This window comes from Globicephala melas, chromosome 11 (assembly GCF_963455315.2).
Source record: "Globicephala melas chromosome 11, mGloMel1.2, whole genome shotgun sequence".
In the NCBI taxonomy this organism is placed as follows: domain Eukaryota; kingdom Metazoa; phylum Chordata; class Mammalia; order Artiodactyla; family Delphinidae; genus Globicephala; species Globicephala melas.
This window is the reverse complement of record NC_083324.2, coordinates 78,892,715-78,910,861: the sequence shown is the minus strand read 5'-3', so window position 1 is coordinate 78,910,861 and position 18,147 is coordinate 78,892,715. Positions and strand designations below refer to the sequence as shown.

Genomic DNA, 18,147 nt, shown 5'->3' with positions numbered 1-18,147 from the left:
GTGTTTCCTTAAGTTCTCTTTCAGAATTTTCATCATTAGTGTATAGGAATGCAAGAGATTTCTGTGCATTACTTTTGTATCCTGTTACTTTACCAAATTCATTGATTAGCTCTAATAGTTCTCTGGTAGCATCTTTAGGATTCTTTATGTATAGTATCATGTCATCTGCAAACAGTGACAGTTTTACTTCCTCTTTTCCGATTTGGATTCCTTTTATTTCTTTTTCTTCTCTGATTACTATGGCTAAAACTTCCAAAACTATGTTGAATAATAGTGGTGAAAGTGGGCAACCCTGTCTTTTTCCTGATCTTAGATGAAATGGTTTCAGTTTTTCACCATTGAGAACAATGTTGGCTGTGGGTTTGTCACATATGGCCTTTATTATGTTGAGGTAAGTTCCCTCTATGCCTACTTTCTGGAGGGTTTTTATCATAAATGGGTGTTGAGTTTATTAAAAGCTTTTTCTGCATCTCCTAAGATTATCATATGGTTTTTATCCTTCTATTTGTTAATATGGGTTATCACACTGATTGATTTGCATGTATTGAAGAATCCTTGCATTCACTGGATAAAGCCCACTTGATCGTGGTGTATGATCCTTTTAATGTGCTGCTGGATTCTGTTTGCTAGTATTTTGTTGAGGATTTTTGCATCTATGTTCATCAGTGATATTGGCCCTTAGTTTTCTTTCTTTGTGACATCTTTGTCTGGTTTTGGTATCAAGGTGATGGTGACCTTGTAGAATGAGTTTGGGAGTGTTCCTCCCTCTGCTATATTTTGGAAGAGTTTGAAAAGGATAGGTGTTAGCTCTTCTCTAAATGTTTGATAGAATTTGCCTGTGAATCCATCTGGTTCTGGGCTTTTGTTTGTTGGAAGATTTTAAATCATAGTTTCAAGTTCAGTGCTTGTGATTGGTCTGTTTATATTTTCTATTTCTTCCTGGTTCAGTCTCGAAAGGTTGTGCTTTTCTAAGAATTTGTCCATTTCTTCCAGGTTGTCCATTTTACTGGCATATAGTTGCTTGTAGTAATCTCTCATGATCTTTTGTATTTCTGCAATGTCAGTTGTTACTTCTCCTTTTCCATTTCTAATTCTGTTGATTTGTGTCTTCTCCCTTTTTTCCTTGATGAGACTAGGTAATGGTTTATCAATTTTGTTTATCTTCTCAAAGAACCAGCTTTTAGTTTTATTGATCTTTGCTATTGTTTCCTTCATTTCTTTTCCATTTATTTCTGATCTGATCTTTATGATTTCTTTCCTTCTGCTAACTACAGGGGTTTTTGCTCTTCTTTCTCTAATCGCTTTACATGTAAGGTTAGGTTGCTTATTTGAGATTTTTCTTGTTTCTTGAGGTAGGATTGTATTGCTATAAACTTCCCTCTTAGAACTGCTTTTCCTGCATCCCATAGGTTTTGGGTCATCGTGTTTTCATTGTCATCTGTTTCTAGGTATTTTTTGATTTCCTCTTTGATTTTTTCAGTGATCTCTTAGTTAACTTTTTGTAGTGTATTGTTTAGCCTTCATGTGTTTGTATTTTTTCAGCTTTTTTCCTGTAATTGATATCTAGTCTCATAGCATTCTGGTCAGAAAAGATACTTGATACGATTTCAATTTTCTTAAATTTACCAAAGCTTGATTTGTGACCCAAGATATGATCTATCCTGGAGAATGTTCCATGAGCACTTGTGAAGAAAGTGTATTCTGTTGTTTTTGGATGGAATGTCTTATAAATAATCAATTTAGTCCATCTTGTTTAATGTGTCATTTAAAGCTTGTGTTTCCTTATTTATTTTCATTTTGGTTGATCTGTCCATTGGTGAAAGTGGGGTGTTAAAGTCCCCTGCTATGATTGTGTTACTGTCGATTTCCCCTTTTATGGCTGTTAGCATTTGCCTTATGTATTGAGGTGCTATGTTGGGTGCATAAATATTTACAACTTATGGATTGATCCATTGATCATTATGTAGTGTCCTTCTTTGTCTCTTGTAATAGTGTTTATTTTAAAGTCTATTTTGTCTTATATGAGAATTGCTACTCCAGCTTTCTTTTGAGTTCCACTTGCATGGAATATCTTTTTCCATTCCCTCACTTTCAGTCTGTATGTATCCCTAGGTCTGAAGTGGGTCTCTTGTAGACAGCGTATATACGGGTCTTGTTTTTGTATCCATTCAGCCAGTCTATGTCTTTTGGTGGGAGCATTTAATCCATTTCCATTTAAGGTAATTATTGATATCTATGTTCCTATTACCATATTCTTAATTGTTTTGGGTTTGTTTTTGTAGGTCTTTTCCCTCTTTTGTGTTTCCTGCCTAGAAAAGTTCCTTTAGCATTTGTTGCAAAGCTGGTTTGGTGGTGCTGAATTCTCTTTGCTTTTGCTTGTCTGTAAAGGTTTTAATTTCTCCATCGAATCTGAATGAGATCTTTGCTGGGTAGAGTAACCTTGGTTGTAGGCTTTTCCCTTTCATCACTTTACCCATTTTCTTAACTTAGACTGAAACTAATTTTTATCACATTGAGTTATTATGAAAATTTCAAATTAAAATGCAAGCAAAATAGTTAGATATCATGCTTAGTGATATTATAAATTCCATTAGTTTTCTTCAAAATTTTTACAGCCTTTTGATAAAAATCTAAGGGAAGCAAAATAAAAATAAGCCAAACAAGCACAAATCATGGCAGCATGACCTTGAAGGGTAGCAGAATATGCCACCACACAATATGCCTCTTTGGCATAAGGATTATTTTGACCTCACAGGTGGTTTTAGATAATAGAATTTAAATTACTTGTTGGCCACAGGAGTCTGCAATACCAAATATCTCCTGTGAATACCTCTGGTATTATAGAAACTCAAATACAAAAAATTATTAAGGCACTTGGCTAAAAGAGATTAGTGCCTCTTCGTGTACATTCTTTTATTTATTTGGTACAGAATGGTTTGGTTCATTGGGCCTATGAATAGATGCCTATTTCAGCCCCTTGGTATTTTCCTTCTGATAGCCATCGTTGTTGACTCCCTGACGAGCTGTGTTCTCTCAAGGGTTTTATAGGTGTTCACAGCACCATTAGTACATCAGATTGTCTCGCTGTGCTTTGAGAAAGAGAAACAAGATGAACAATGAGATGAACAGCAAAAATCTTCTTCAAAAGTGATTTCATAACCTGTAAGTTTCACAGCGAAACAAGTCACCCTGATGATAACTGAGTGTGCTAATAACAAACACATGAGAGGATGACCAAAAGGGGGGAATTGCTGAAGTAATTACACAAGGAGGCCATTAGACTGAGATGGCTTGAATACCTTGGTAGCCTGCATAAGCAAACCCAAACCCAAGCCAGATCTAATATCCGTTAATGCACTCGTATCCCAGAAAATGAATTTAAGAGCAACCAGTCACAAACACCCAACTAGGCTTTTGCAAGTAAGGCGGCCACTTAAGTTATAGCCAATCAAATAATTTCCTTTCTTTCCTACTGCCTCATTTTTATAAAAGTCTTTCCCGCAGCTTATGTTGATGGAGTGCTCCTAACCACTTTCAGTTTGGCACTGCTGGATTTGAGTTGATATTCCCTCAAATAAAGTCTTGAAAAAAATTTGGTGGGTCTCAGTTTACCAGATTGTAAATGATATTGTATACTTAATTTTTGTTTAATGCCTTCATTGCCATATATAGAATATAAATCGATTTTTTGGGTTGATTTTGAATTCTGCAACCTTGATGAACTTTCTTATTAGTTGTAGCAGTGGGGTTTTTTTTGAGGGGGGGAAGCATTCCTTGGAATCAAGAAAATGATACCATTTGCAATAGCATCCAAAAATGTCAATTATCAAGGAATAAATCTAATAAAAGATGAGTGAGATTTCTATAGTGGAAACTACAAATCATCATTAAGAGAAATTAATAAAACTACATAAATGATGAGAATACAAAATTTGGAGATCGATCATAAGAGTAAATATTTTAAAGTTGTCAGTTCTTTCTAAATTAATCCAAATTCAGTAAAAATCTCATTAACATCATGGCAAGGAATTTTGTTTGCTGGCTTTCTTGCTAGTTTTGTTTTGTTTCTTCACTGTTTTGGGGTTTTCTTGGTGGTGGTGGTGGTGGTGGTGGTGGTGGTGTGGGAGGATTGCCAAGCTGAATTTAAAAATTCACATGTAAATACTATAGTCTTAGATTAGCCAAAAACATTTTGAAAAAAAAAACTGGAAGAAATTCAGCACAAGATAATGAAAGCTATATGAGTTAACATTGTGTGATATATTAATTGATATAGTGTGGTGTTGGCTCAAGTATAGACAAACTGCACAACAGAACGAAAGAGAAATTCTAGAAATAGATCCCCTCACAAATGCAATGCTCTGGTCTACGGTGACACTGCAGAGCAATGGGGGAAAGATGGTCTTTTCAATAAATGCTGCTAGGTCGTCTGAAAGTCCTTTTAAGGAAATTTAATGTGACACCTACTCAAATTTCAATAAAAACCAATTTCAGATGGATTGGAAAAATTTAGTAAGATTTAACATTGAAGCAAACGGGGCCTTGGATTTCAATTGACGGATGATCTAAATTTCTTTACCAGATGTACCACTATACAGATTGTCTTCTTTTTTTTTTTTTTTTTTTTTTTTTTTTTTGCGGTACGCGGGCTTCTCACTGTTGTGGCCTCTCCCGTTGCGGAGCACAGGCTCCGGACGCACAGACTCAGCGGCCATGGCTCACGGGCCCAGCCGCTGCACGGCATGTGGGGTCTTCCCAGACCGGGGCACGAACCCGTGTCCCCTGCATCGGCAGGTGGACTCTCAACCGCTGCGCCTCCAGGGAAGCCCCCAGATTGTCTATTTTGAGTCAGTTTTGGTAAATTATATGGGGTAGATTAAAGAAGGGTACAAATTATTTGCATTTATCTCATGGAGACGTAGATTTTATATCCCCTCCCCTTAAATCTGGACTGACCCTGTACTCACTTAGACCATTATAATGTGATGGAAATTACTCCACACAAGTTCTGAGGCTAAGTTTGAAGAAGTCTTGTATCTTTTACTTTCCTTTCTCGGGAGTCCTGAGGCATCAGTCTTGTCTTCACAGCTGATGGGACCACATAGCCCACGTTAGAGGCACTGGAACTTCATGCAGAGGGAGAGAGTGTCTCAGTGTCCCAGATGAGCCTCCAGAGGACCCCAGCCCCAGTTACTGTCTGACTGCAGCCATGTGAGAGACCCTCCATGGAAACCACCCACTAAGTTCAACCAACTCTTAGAATTGTGAAAAATCATCAAATAGCTACAGTTTTAAGTCACTAAGTTTGGGGATGATTTGTTACACAGAAATAGATCATGAAATTTAGTGTTTTTCAATGAACTTCATCTAAAATATCAAATCTACTGGCATAAAATTCTTTATAATATCTTCTTCGTATCTTTTTAATGCCTGTAGGATCTTTAGGAATATTATCTTTTACATTCCAGGTGTTAATAATTTGTAATTTAGATTTTTTTCTGCTTTAGCAATCTTGTAGGTGATTTATTTAAAAAGTGAAAGAAAGAAAACCTTCTAGTTTTGTTAATTTTCTTTATTATACATTTATTTTCAATTGTATTAATTTTCTCTTTTACCTTTATTATTTCCTTTCCTCTATTTTTCAAGTTAAATTTACTTTTCCTAGATGCTTAAGATAAAAGTTTAGGTCTCAGGCTTCCCTGGTGGCGCAGTGGTTGAGGGTCCGCCTGCCGATGCAGGGGACATGGGTTTGTGCCCCGGTCCAGGAGGATCCCACATGCCGTGGAGTGGCTGGGCCCGTGAGCTGTGGCCACTGAGCCTGCGCGTCCGGAGCCTGTGCTCCGCAACGGGAGATGCCACAGCAGTGAGAGGCCCGCGTACCGCAAAAAAAAAAGTTTAGGTCTCTGATTTTTATATATTTTTCCTTTCATAATATAAGCATTTAAACCTATAAATTTCCCTCTGGAGATTCCTTGGGTTGCATATCACATGTACTGAAAATCTATTTTAACATTCCCGTAGTTTTCTAATTTCTCATCTGATTTATTCTTTGATAAGCCATGGATTATCTAGAAGTGTATTACTTCATTTCCCAAAACCGGCTACTATCTCAGCTAAATATTCCTGATTACAGAATACAGAAAACTCAAGATAAAACAGAGAATGAAGCAAAGGAACCTACCAGACCCACATGTGACCAAAATTCAGGAATAAAAATAAAAACAATTATTGAAAACCTCTTGTTGGGGCTCAGGGAAGGCTGTTCCCAAATATGCCACAATGGCATATTGATTATTTTGAACTAGTTACTTAAGAAATGGCCAATGCAAGAGGGACACTCTGACCCTCCTTCTGTCTCCCTGAAAGCAGGAAATAATCTCTCATGTGAAAGACGCACTCCCTGCATCTGGAGGTATGACACACTTATCACCATTCAGACCAAGAAACCTATATAAACAAACCTTGTTGCATCTTTAATTTGTTGATACTACCTCAAGCCCAAACTTTGGTTAGATTCTTCACTATTAGAGCACCCAAAACCTAAGTGTCTTTGTCCTGTCAATTACTCACAAACTTATTGTTTCTTTGTCTAAAAAGCATAAAAGCTACCTGCTTTGACCACTTCTTAGGTCCTATTTCTAGAGACCTCCATGCATGTGAATTAAAATTTGTTTCTTTTTCTCTTGCTAATCTGTCTTGCATCAATTTTATTAATAGTGTAGCCACAGGAACTCAGGAAGGATAGAGAGGGAAATTCTCACCCTCCCGCTGCCCACCCTCCCCACCAGACACTCCCTTTCTCTCTCTCTCTCTCTCTCTCTCTCTCTCTCTCTCTCTCTCCCTTTTCGTTTTTGCCTACGTTTTTCCTTGAAGCTCTATCAGGCAGATGCTTCTCACTCCACGTTTATTTGAGCAAAACTTTGTAAAGAAATGTGGGTTAAAGATGTGTTCACATGAAAGGGAGGCCATAAGGCTTCAATATAAAAGGGACCAGGAAAGAATGAAGATAGGATACTGCTTTCAATATTCCAGATTTCCAGGTCAAGGGGCAGGGGCTGAGGAAGCCATCAGGGAGGAGATTTTCTGCAGGAGCAAACCAGATCTTGAGAAAGTACTCTCTTTGTGGATTAAAAGCCCAACAGGAAACACTTTCATGCTGCAAAGTAGCTAAGCCAGAAGGTTCTTTCTCTTATGAGTGTCATTATCTTCACTTCAGTTTAGGAGTCCTGCAAAAGACAGAAGATAGCGTTGTTTTTACTACAAGCTAATTCTACAAGCAGCTTCTTTCCCCCTCGCCCAGGGTCTCATGTTAAAGCAGTATTGCAAGAAGGGGGGAAAAATTCCTAGATCTCCCTGAGCCAAAGCTACTTTAGGGAACTGGCCTTTTGTTAAGTGGCCAGAAGAAGTTTAGAATTCAAAGTCTTTCCCATTATGTCTGTCTTGTCTTCTCTACAACCAGTTCTAGGAGACCAAATCTATCTCTAAAAGAGGATTAAAGGGCATTACCTGTTGGCTGAAGTCCAGAGTGTCCTGGGAAAGAGAAGAGAAGATATATATTTAAGGATATGGAAGGAATTCTGTCCCCAGCCCCAGGCCCCCACCTGATATATCTCTACCCCACAACATATATCCCCTAATGCCAGGGTAGACAGGAGAGCAGACACTAGGAGCATGTGATCCATGAAGTTTCTGTCACACAAATCCAGTGTAATTTCATCAGCCTTTGTGTCTCTTCCCGCATTTGCCCCAGGATCTCCACCCAAAATCTCCATGCATGTTAACTCTTCTTTTATCTCTACAGGCCATCACCTCTTATTTTTCAACCATAAGTAACCATGAACTGTTGATTTCTGGATTTCCGGAAATTTGAGGTCAATAAAGGGGAAATAAAAGTTTTACACAGGGTCACTGATATACAGTGAACAAACTTGAGCAAAAAAGTCTGTGGGGCATCTCAGCTGCCAACAGGTTCCTTACCTTTCTGATTCCTGAAGTAGATGAACAGCCCCACCCCAAGGAAGAGCAGACCCAGAACAAAGGCCCCGATTCCACTCAGCATCTTGCTCTGAGCAGATTCAGACTGTGCCCCTGAGGAAAGAAGCTAGTTTTAGTGATTCTTATCCCAAATCCAACTTCTCTAACTGAGATTCTGAGATTGAGATATTTGAGAACGGGGAAAGAAGGATGCCCTGGAAGAACTAGATTGACTGGGCATTTCTGGAAAAGAGGTTAAAAATACAGAGTAGCTACAAGGTTAAGACATTGAACCCATTTAAATATCACAGCCCTGACGTAAGGCCATGACTACAACATCTGATGGGTGAGGACCCTGGGGCTGAATGAGGTTAAGGAGCTTGTCTAGGGTGACAGAGCTAATAAAAGGCAGAACTGAGGTTGGACTCCCCTCATGTCAGGAAGGTTCCTATGTTGTAGAGGATGTGCCCCTTCTCAGATCACAGTGAACATCTCAGAGAAACAGTGTCAGAAGTACAAGCCCAGCCTGAGGCAGAAGACTGGTGCCCAGGGCCATGTAGTGACCATGACCTGAGATTTCATGGAGGCTCAAAACAGGGACACCTGTTTTCTGCATGTCAGGCAGAATTGCCTCCCAGGGGGTGTAGGTACTTGTAGAAGATATCATAGGATATCTGTAAACTATCAGAGGATTTCTATCACAGGATATTATAAGGTTCCTGTGATATCCTCAATAATAACCTCAGCTGAAGGAGAGGAGAACACAGAGCAAATGAACACATGCTGTGGGAGAGGAGAAACCTGTCACTCAGGGGTAAGCAAGCCCTTCCTTGGTAGGTGAGGAACTTATGAGGCCAGAAAGCTTCTCACTCCATTCCACTGTGACAGGGCTGGTCTGGCTGGGGTGCTCCACGTGGCAGGTGTAGACCTCTCCACTCTGAGGGACTGTTTCAAGCATCACCATGGTCTGGAAGGTCCAGTCTCCATTAGGGATCAGGCCTGTGGAGACCACCCCTGCCTCCTCTTCCTGGCCGTTCCGGAACCACCTGACTTCAATGTGGCCTGGATAGAAACCATTCACAGAGCAGACCAGGAGGTTGTGGTGCTGCAGGGGCTGTGTCTTTGCAGGATACACAGTCACTGTAGGCGCCACTAGGAGAGAAAAAGGTAGAGGGGATAAGTGAGGGAGACAGAGTAAGTCTCATTGGTTGGCTGCCTTTCTGCCCCCAGTCTCCAGTCTCCGGCAGGCCTCCCTGAAGGCTGGCTGTGTAGCCCAACAGAAATTAGTGCCATAAGACTTGACTTTAATGCTTACAGTATGGGCCCATTAGATCTGACAGATGTTCAGGAAATTTGTTTTCTATTGTTTTGTTTTTCATAGCATGAAAGAGTTATTCATTGTTGAATTGATGTGTTTACAAATCTTTGCACAGTATATAGTGTATTATTAATAGCATGATTTCTGGAGCCAGGGTGCCTGAGTTCAAATCCAGGCTCTGCCTCCTACTGATTGATCCTAGGTGAGTTTTAAAATTCCTCTGTGCCTCAGGTTGCTCACCTGTAAAGGGGGATAATAATACTAACTTACCTCTTAGGGTTATGTGAGGATTAATGTACCTGAAGTATGTGAAACGATGGCTGGAACTTAGTCTTTAATATATGTTAGCTATTTACTATCTTCATTTCCTTGGAGAGAAAATATGACTCAAAGCAGTGTGGATAAATTAGGGGGCAGCTTGGGGTAGATGGGGAGACAGAAGATAAAATCCTGGGAATGCTACACTCACACCTTAGAACACCACAGAAAGGGTTCTACCCTGGGAAGCAGGAATAGACAAAGGTGACTCTTGAACTCTGAGTTGAGTTCCAAGGAAAGCATGATTCCTGAAAGGGAGAGAAAGGACCACGTAAAGTCACTCATTAAAAAAAAAAACCAAACAAAACCAAAACAAAAGCTTATTATTACACTCAGCTGATCAATTCTTCTGCTTTGCAAAACAAGCAGATCTATTACTGGAATTGTATCATTTTACAATTGTCTTTCTTTTTAAGCTGGCATTTCAGTTCAGGGCAGGGTCTGAGACTCATTAATATGTGTGCTTAGTTCCTGAGACAACCCTTGACACCACCAGCCACAATAAACACAATTATTATTTGCAAAAGAGAAACCTGGGGGGAAAAACATTTTTACAATAATGCAAAGTGGTAGATTTAAGATTGATGGTAAATCATCACTAACAATTTTGCAGTATATTTCATTAAATAAAAATGTTTAAATTCCTAACTTGGAATATAATGAACAGAATCAAAACATAAACCACAGACTGGAGAAAAAGCTAAATCAAATGTCAGCAACTTGTTAATCTTAATGCATAGAGAACTCATAAAATCACTGAGAAAACCGCCAGGACCCAGAGATAGTCAACAATAGATAATTCTTAGAGCCATAACAAAGGTCAGCCAATAAATATGTGAAAAATGTTCAAGAACCTTAGAAATCAAAGAAATTTTAAATAAAAACAAAAAGATATAAATTTTCAACTGTTTGGTAATGTTGAAAAAAGATCTAATAAAGGGGAATGTAAAGTAAAATGAGGTAAATTGTTACAAGTATAAAAAGGATAATATGTAACTACTCAAATACTACTAGCGTTATAAAAAATAGTAACATCACCATATTAAGTAACAAAATTATAATTCAAAAAGTTGATTTCACAATCATTTCAACTATGTAAAATATATATACTAAGGAGGAAAAAAGCAAGAAATTTAGACCTGAAATAAGCTTCAGAGAGATCAGAGGTGCCACAGAGGCTCCCCTGCCCGCACCTGTCAAAAAGTAGTCTGACACCTTTTTCTCAGTGAAGTGCTCCTACACACAGACAGACGCGGCACACTTATTTCCGGGGTGTCAGGAGTAAGAGGGTGTGTGCCCAGAGCACGCTGTGACTCTTCTCCTCACAGGCTCCCAATCCTTTCACTTTCCTCACTTCTCCTCCCCCAAACCTTCCCCCAACCATAGACACCTTGAAGTCCCTCCCGCATCTCTAACCGCCCACCCCAGTTGGGGTTTCCTCCCCTCCCCTTTCCCCTCCCCTCCCCCTCCCCTCCCCCACAGGGACCACCAAGGACGCCCGGAGCCTCCCTCCTGCACCCCTCCCGCCACACCTCCCCTCCCTCCCGGGCCTCCCCACACCACACACGCTCTCTCCCCTCTCACAGTCACTGACAAAATCACACACGGTCTCCAAACAGGCTCTCACAGGAACCCGCCTAACTTGTACTTGCTCACAGCCCTACACACCCCCCGCCCCCCGAACGCAGTCTCCTCTGTCCCCGTCTCCGTGTCTCTCTGTCTCTGTCTCAAACACACACTCACACGTACTGCGCCCCCGCCCGCTGGCCGCCCAGCCCCGCGCTCACCTCGCCGCTGCACCGTGAAGCTCTCCCCAACCCTGTAGTTGTGTCTGCAGTACGTGTCCACCTTGGCCTGTTTCTGCTCCAGGAGGTCCTTCTGGCTGTTCCAGTACTCGGCGGTCCGCCGGCCCAGCTCGGTCACCGCCCGGTACTCGCCCACGTCGCTGTCGAAGCGCACGTACTCCTCCCGGTTATACGTGTGTCTCACCACGAACCGCACCCGCTCTGTCCCATTAGAGAAGTGACACTCGGACTTAAACTGATACATGAAAAGTGCTGTGGGGACAGGAAAGATCTGATTACCTGGGCGGGCTCCTGGGAAGAGATTGAAGGCAATAACCACAAATGCAGGGCACCCAGACGGAGGACGGGGCACTGACACTCCCTTATTGGCCCCACTGGCACCCCCAACTACCCCACGGGTTCATCTTTGATCTTCAGGGTCAAGAGAGACCATGGTGGGTGGAGGAGACCCCTCTGATCCTAAGGCATTTGGGATGCCATCAGCTCTGTACTTGGCTGGAGACCTCCAAACCGGAGCCGGACGGGGATTTGCCCCATCACCACCTCCTCCTGAATGCCTCCACCAGAAGAACACTCTCTGCTTCCTCCTCTCATCCCATGACCCTTTAGCTGTTCCTGAAACACTTCCTTACCTAGTGCTGACCTTGTGCCAAGCCTGTGCTGCTGCCCCTGGGATTCCACAGAAGGAAAAACAAACATCTCCCCTACCTTCTAGGAGCATAAAATTTAGTGAAAGTGATGGACAAAACCCAACCACACAAGAATTAATTATACAGGAGCCAGAAATGTCACAAGAAAAGCGTGGAGATCTAGAACAGAGAATAATTTATGTTAGGGTGTCAGAGAAGTAGTCTTTAAAGACTGATATTTAAGATGTGACATGAAAGGTTAAGTCGATGTGAGCTGAAAGGGAGAGTGGGTGTAGGGGGGTGTATGTGAGGGAAAGAGGAGGCATATTTCAGGTAAGGGTAATATCGTGTGCAGAAGCTTGAAAGACATGATGAACTTCTGCAAGAAATCAGAAAAAAAACCCAGTTTACTGAGCACAGAGAGTGAGGAAGGAGGAGGGTAAAAGACTAGACTGGAGAAATGGTGTGGGGTACTTAGAAGCCTTGGAGACAATGTTAGGATTTTGACTTCATACTAAATGTAATGGGAAACCCTAACCCTAACCTAGGTTAGGTAGAGATACGTGAAGCTACTGAAGCGTTACAAGGAGGGTCATTTATGTTTACTTTTAGGAAATAATTGTAGGTACCACATAGAGATTGGATTTTAGGAGTTCACAAGTGGAGACAGGGAGACCATTTAGGAACATGGTAGAATTCTCCAGTGAAGGTGTGCTTGTGGCTTCATTTAGTGTGGTACTGACAAAGACAGTAGTAAAAATAGAGTGAACAGATTTGGGGTAGATTGTTGTATGACTTGTTAATGAATTAAATGGTGGGGTTTGGTGGATAGAAGGTCAAGCTTATCCCTCAGGACTCTGTCTTCACATATCTCCACAAATAAAAATCAAAGTTCTCACCATGACCATCAGGGCCTAATATGATCTGGCTCCTGATTTCCTTTCCAACCTCATCTTATTTCACTCCCCAACTTGTTTGCTCTGCTTCAGTCACTCTAGCCTTCTTTCTGTCCCTTAAACAGCAAACATCTTCCCACAGTTTGGCCTTTCCCTTGGTCCCTCTCCCTGGAGCATCTGTCCCTTAGATCCCTCACATGTCTGGCTTCTCCTCATCATTTATGTCTCAATTGAATGTCACCTTTCCAGGGAGAGCTCCCTAGACACTTGAATTGAAGGCAGGTGAATCCAATACTCTCGTCCCATAACCTTGAACTATTCTTTTCAGAGGACTTGTTGCTCTCTGAAATGGTTTTTGGTTTTGTTGGTTGTCATTGTTGTTGTTAAATGTTTATTGGATTGTTGTCTTTCTTATCATTAAGTAAGTTCCAAGATAATTGGGGATTTTTCTATCTTATTCAAATAGGATTGTCTGAGCCCAGAATAGAGCCCAGCATATAATAATAGTTGCTCAGAAAAATATTTGTAGTCTAAATTAATAAACCCAGGGTTCTAGGAAATGATTTTTGTGGGCATCCCAGAAAGCAAGAAAGGGTTCAGCTCCAACACTCTTTTATTCTGATGACACATTATATCCTTTCTACTTCTCATGAAAAACCCAAATTTCCTCTTTCTTCTTCTACTAGTTGGAAGGAACATTCACAGGTAGAAAATGGTAATTTTAAGGGAAGGGGAAGAGTTCATTATGTTCGAAATCATCCAGTGAACCTGTTATAATGCTGAGGGTTTGTGCATACTTTGGGGGTTATCAGATCTGGTGATGACATAGCTGGGGAAAATAGGGAGGAACTAAAATTTGAGGTAACCAAACATAGCTGATAAAGGAAAACAGAGGGCATGATGCATGATCTTATGAAATTTGGGTCCAAGACTCCAAGAGACCAATGAGTTCCCTTGAGTTGCTTACCAGCTTTCAGCCCAATGGGATGGAAACAACTTTCACACTGTCTGTACCCTAATGAGGTACATGGTTTCCCATGTAAAACTGCAGATATTTGACTATCTGTGAACTACAAAATCAGATTTCATATAATTTATTCTATGCCTCGGCCAGAGAAGGGGGAGATAGGAGGGAAACGGATAGTATAGAAAGGCTCAGGCTTCCCTGGTGGCGCAGTGGTTAAGAATCCGCCTGCCAATTCAGGGGACACGGGTTCGAGCCCTGGTCCTGGAAGATTCCACATGCCGCAGAGCAATTAAGCCCATGCACCACAACTACTGAGCCTGCACTCTAGAGCCCGTGAGCCACAACTACTGAAGCACTCATGCCTAGAGCCCATGCTCCGCAACAAGAGAAGCCTCCGCAATGAGAAGCCCACGCACCGCAACGAAGAGTAGCCCCCGCTTGCCACAACTAGAGAAAAACCCACGCACAGCAACAAAGACCCAACTCGGCCATAAATAAATAAATAAATAAATTTTTTTTTGAAAAAAAAAAGAAAGGCTCAAAATAGATTCATAATGGTCACTAACCTGTGTTGGGTGTTCAGAAGATGGCTTACATTTTTTAAGGCATCAAAGAACAACCCATAGGTGCTCTTTATCTACAGGGTCATTCCAAGTACTAAGAATCCCTGCTTCAGCTCCAGGGTGCCTTACCCAGGAGCAATAGAGAGAAAACTAACCCCAACTTCTGTCCAAGAACTCCTAGTACAGGGATTCAAACCTTATAAACATTGGAGTTCAGGGAAAATGGAAAGAAGATAATGGGGGAGTTCCCTTGATACATCCTCATATATTAGGGAGAGGTAGCAGCATCACAGATCCTGTTGAGGACATAACACAGGACCTTCTAGGAGAGATCTTCCTAATTATTTAGATTCTCCATAAAATCTTCAGAGAAACTTTCCCTTTTTCTTGTACATTCAACATAATAAAGAGATCTGTTAATGGAGAATTATTTTAACATCATTTTTTCTAAATCTTTTCAAACACCTGAAGGGATGGGATGCAAGGCTGGGGAAGGTTCATTGCTGGACACTTGAGAAGAAATAGACTATAGATATGGAGGCTACGTATGCCACACTCATTGAGAGGGCAAGTATCCAGGCACCTTTTGTGGTAGATAGATTGGAGATCCATGTGATAAAGATAGGTGGTCACTAAAAACAAAGTCACTGCACCACCAGGGAAGCCTGAAAAGTCACAACTTTTAAAGAAGGCTGGTCTGGACACAGAGATAAAGCTAACTCCCTTCCTTCCCCCACCCCACAATAGCTCACCCCCCAAAGTGTTCACTTACATGGGGTCTCCCTGGCCCAAGCGAGGGGCGGGCTCAGCACCATCAGTATCACTGTCAGAGCTGCCATCCAGGAGCCTCCGGAGAAATACAGGGACACCATGCTGGAGAACAGGAGAGGACAGGGTGTGAGGGGAGCAGGCAAGCCTCGCTGAATTGGGAACTGTGACTCTCCTCCACCCAAGTGATACCAACCAAGGAACTCAGTATTTGCTCCTGGATTGGGTTAGCTCAGTGTTGGAGAACCAATCAGAATCACAGACGAGAAACATCATCAGTTACTGGTCAGAGATTCAGTGTGAAGGTGCTCTTCTGAAACTTAGAATTTCCTCCATTAAAAGGATTGTTTTAATTTAGTGCTTTAAATGTTTGATCCAGTTGTATCTGACACATTTTATTTGGGCTTCTCTTGAGAGCCAGCTCCCTGCTGGTCAATGATGTGTCACGTTTGAGCCTAAAGATCATTCATTTCTCTTACTCGAAGACATAGATATTTTGACAAATATATGTGTGAGTGTGTTTAGGAGTTGAGCAGGTAGAGAGAAAGTGATTGCAATTTAGGAGACCTTTAATTTGGTCCTTCATGTACTTGTAGATTTGGCGAAATTATTTAACCTCTGCAACTGAAATGAAGGCACTGTGATCTTTCAGGTATAACAATACTGAAAAATGCTGTGATTCTCTGGATGCTTTAAGGAACACCATCCCCTGGTAACTGATGATGTGACAGAATTATAGCTGTTGTTTAGAGTATAATCTGTACTTCCTGCCAGGCAGGGGTGTCTCTGATAAACTAAAGGAAATGGAAATTTAGTGAATTACTTAACAGAGTGAAAAAACTTTACAGGTTTGTCTCCTGATGCTGTCTAAGTTTAGTGGCACCTCCAGAATATTCATACAGAAAGGGGCTTAGAGGAGGCAATCTGCATGGAATGGAAGATCTTGAAGGCATCTTTGTAACATTTAACTTAACAGTGTGATAAAGCCAGCTGTACTGATCAGAGTTTGCAAGTGACTGAAAGATCAATAAAAAGTCAAAGTCAGCCTTTGACACAACACCTCCTCTTTAGAATAATTAATATTTTATGTAAAATACGTTCAATTCCTTATTCTTGGCTCCCATTAGGATTTTCTTACTTTCTTGGGAACATGTCCTCTTATAATTCACCTTCTCTTGCTTTATCCCCAGAAGATATTATAAGAAGATGTTGCTAATGAATACATTATGGAGTGTTCATAAATAGAACCCTATGAAAAAACTACGAATTATACCCTTTGATGTAGTCATATAATCTCAAAAATGTAATTCTACTTTTAGATTATTATTACACATTATATTAACATAAATATAATATTTCAGATTTAGAATGGACTTTAAATGCAACTATTTATTTAAAATTATGCATTAATTCACACTCTGCCCAAGCCATTTTTTTTTTTTTTTTTTGCGGTACACGGGCCTCTCACTGTTGAGGCCTCTCCCGTTGTGGAGCACAGGCTCGGGACGCGCAGGCTCAGTGGCCATGGCTCACGGGCCCAGCCGCTCCGCGGCATGTGGGATCCTCCCGGGTCACGAACTCGTGTCCTCTGCATCGGCAGGCAGACCCTCAACCACTGCGCCACCAGGGAAGCCCCCAAGCCATTCTTTATGTGCCTTAATATTTCTAGTGACCGTACTCATCATGCTGCTTTAAAATGATTAAAATTTATTGAGTAAACTTTGAGAGCTTTACTTAGTACCCAGAATTATACAAAGACTTTTTACATGTCTTTTTAAAATGTAATTCTCACGTCATCTCAGTGATTCAAGTACCCTTTTTAATCCTGCAAATGGAGAAAATAAAATAGTGGAAGGAGGTTAGATAATCTTTGCAAGGATACAAGACTAGTAAATGGTACACTCCAGATTGAGCCAAGTTACATGTGATTTCAAACCCTGCAAACTCAGCCATCACATCATACCACCTCAGATTTAATTTCTAAAGAAAATAATGTCCCTTACATTTAAACTATTTTTATCACTTTAATTCACGGATATGTGTATCAATAAAACTACTCCTTTTAATGACTGACAGCATCATGTAAATTGAAGTAGCTACAGTATAGCAATTGTAATTCTTTAAAATTTCCCTTCATCAACATTGTAACCCTCCTCTGGAAATGACAGTGTTTGCATTTGTCTTATGTAATAATGCCCGTTGCTCCCCACAAGTCTCCTGCTTATTGAGGTTGCAGAGGCCTCCAAATTCCTAAATCTAATCCATGGTCCCCAATCATTATTTTAGATTTCTTGGCATAATGTAGTGTTAATCTGAACATTTTGGAGTAGAATAGAAATAGTATCTTGCTTACCATGGAATAATATATTTCTATTAATGTGGAAAATTCAAAATTCTTGGAGAGGTTGGGTAGAAGTCACTATTGTCCCTGGATTCCAGAACAATCTATGTCCCTAAGACTCCAGTGGTAGTTCAGTACTATTGGATATTGTGCAGTTGCAACCATGAGAATCTCATGCTTAATTTGACCAAGAGAAAATCATAATTTACACAGAATTAACTAGTTGTGACATGTGAAAATCTGAGAAAGTCAAACTAAGGTTCCCCTTAGATTATAGGATAAAAAGAATGGCAAAGAAAAGTAATTCTATATCAAGAACATACTGAAATAGAATTAAAGAGAACAGTATCAAAACTTGTTCATATAAGTTTGATGTGCAATTTACTAATTGTATAATATATATACTGAAACATAGTTAAAGAGAGTACTACCAAAACTTCTTCATATAAATTTCACATACAATATACAAATCTTACAGATTTATTTTAAAAGAGAATGAACCAATGACCTAAATTCTGTACGTTGTATACATTTATGAATAATAAAAATGTGCTGCTCTAAATATTAT

The 18,147-nt window shown here is 40.5% G+C and overlaps 1 protein-coding gene across 2 annotated transcripts; it reads right to left on the bottom strand.

The window, feature by feature from the left end:
* Nucleotides 1-6,815: 6,815 nt before the first annotated feature.
* Nucleotides 6,816-16,624, bottom strand: LOC132593290 (DLA class II histocompatibility antigen, DR-1 beta chain). 2 transcript variants are annotated; one of them, XM_060309025.2, is made up of 7 exons: nucleotides 15,435-16,624; nucleotides 15,243-15,343; nucleotides 11,398-11,667; nucleotides 8,845-9,126; nucleotides 7,978-8,088; nucleotides 7,507-7,530; nucleotides 6,816-7,226 (listed from the first exon to the last, which is right to left on the bottom strand). In XM_060309025.2, exons 2-7 carry the CDS (start codon nucleotides 15,340-15,342, stop codon nucleotides 7,213-7,215), a joined length of 801 nt encoding a protein of 266 aa, XP_060165008.1. In that variant the 5' UTR covers nucleotide 15,343; nucleotides 15,435-16,624; the 3' UTR covers nucleotides 6,816-7,212. The 2 variants fall into 2 exon arrangements, with proteins under 2 accessions (XP_060165008.1, XP_060165007.1); XM_060309024.2 differs by lacking the exon at nucleotides 15,435-16,624 and having other exon boundaries at nucleotides 6,817-7,226; nucleotides 15,243-15,416.
* Nucleotides 16,625-18,147: the final 1,523 nt, after the last annotated feature.

Excerpts from the sequence above, each read along its gene's own strand:
- LOC132593290 (XM_060309025.2), bottom strand. The coding sequence starts at position 15,342 with ATGGTGTCCCTGTATTTCTCCGGAGGCTCCTGGATGGCAGCTCTGACA. Across the intron at positions 8,089-8,844 it reads CCCTGTCACAGTGGAATGGA|GGGCACAGTCTGAATCTGCT; the intron begins GTGAGAAGCTTT and ends TTCTTTCCTCAG. Across the intron at positions 7,531-7,977 it reads CTACTTCAGGAATCAGAAAG|GACACTCTGGACTTCAGCCA; the intron begins GTAAGGAACCTG and ends TCTCTTTCCCAG.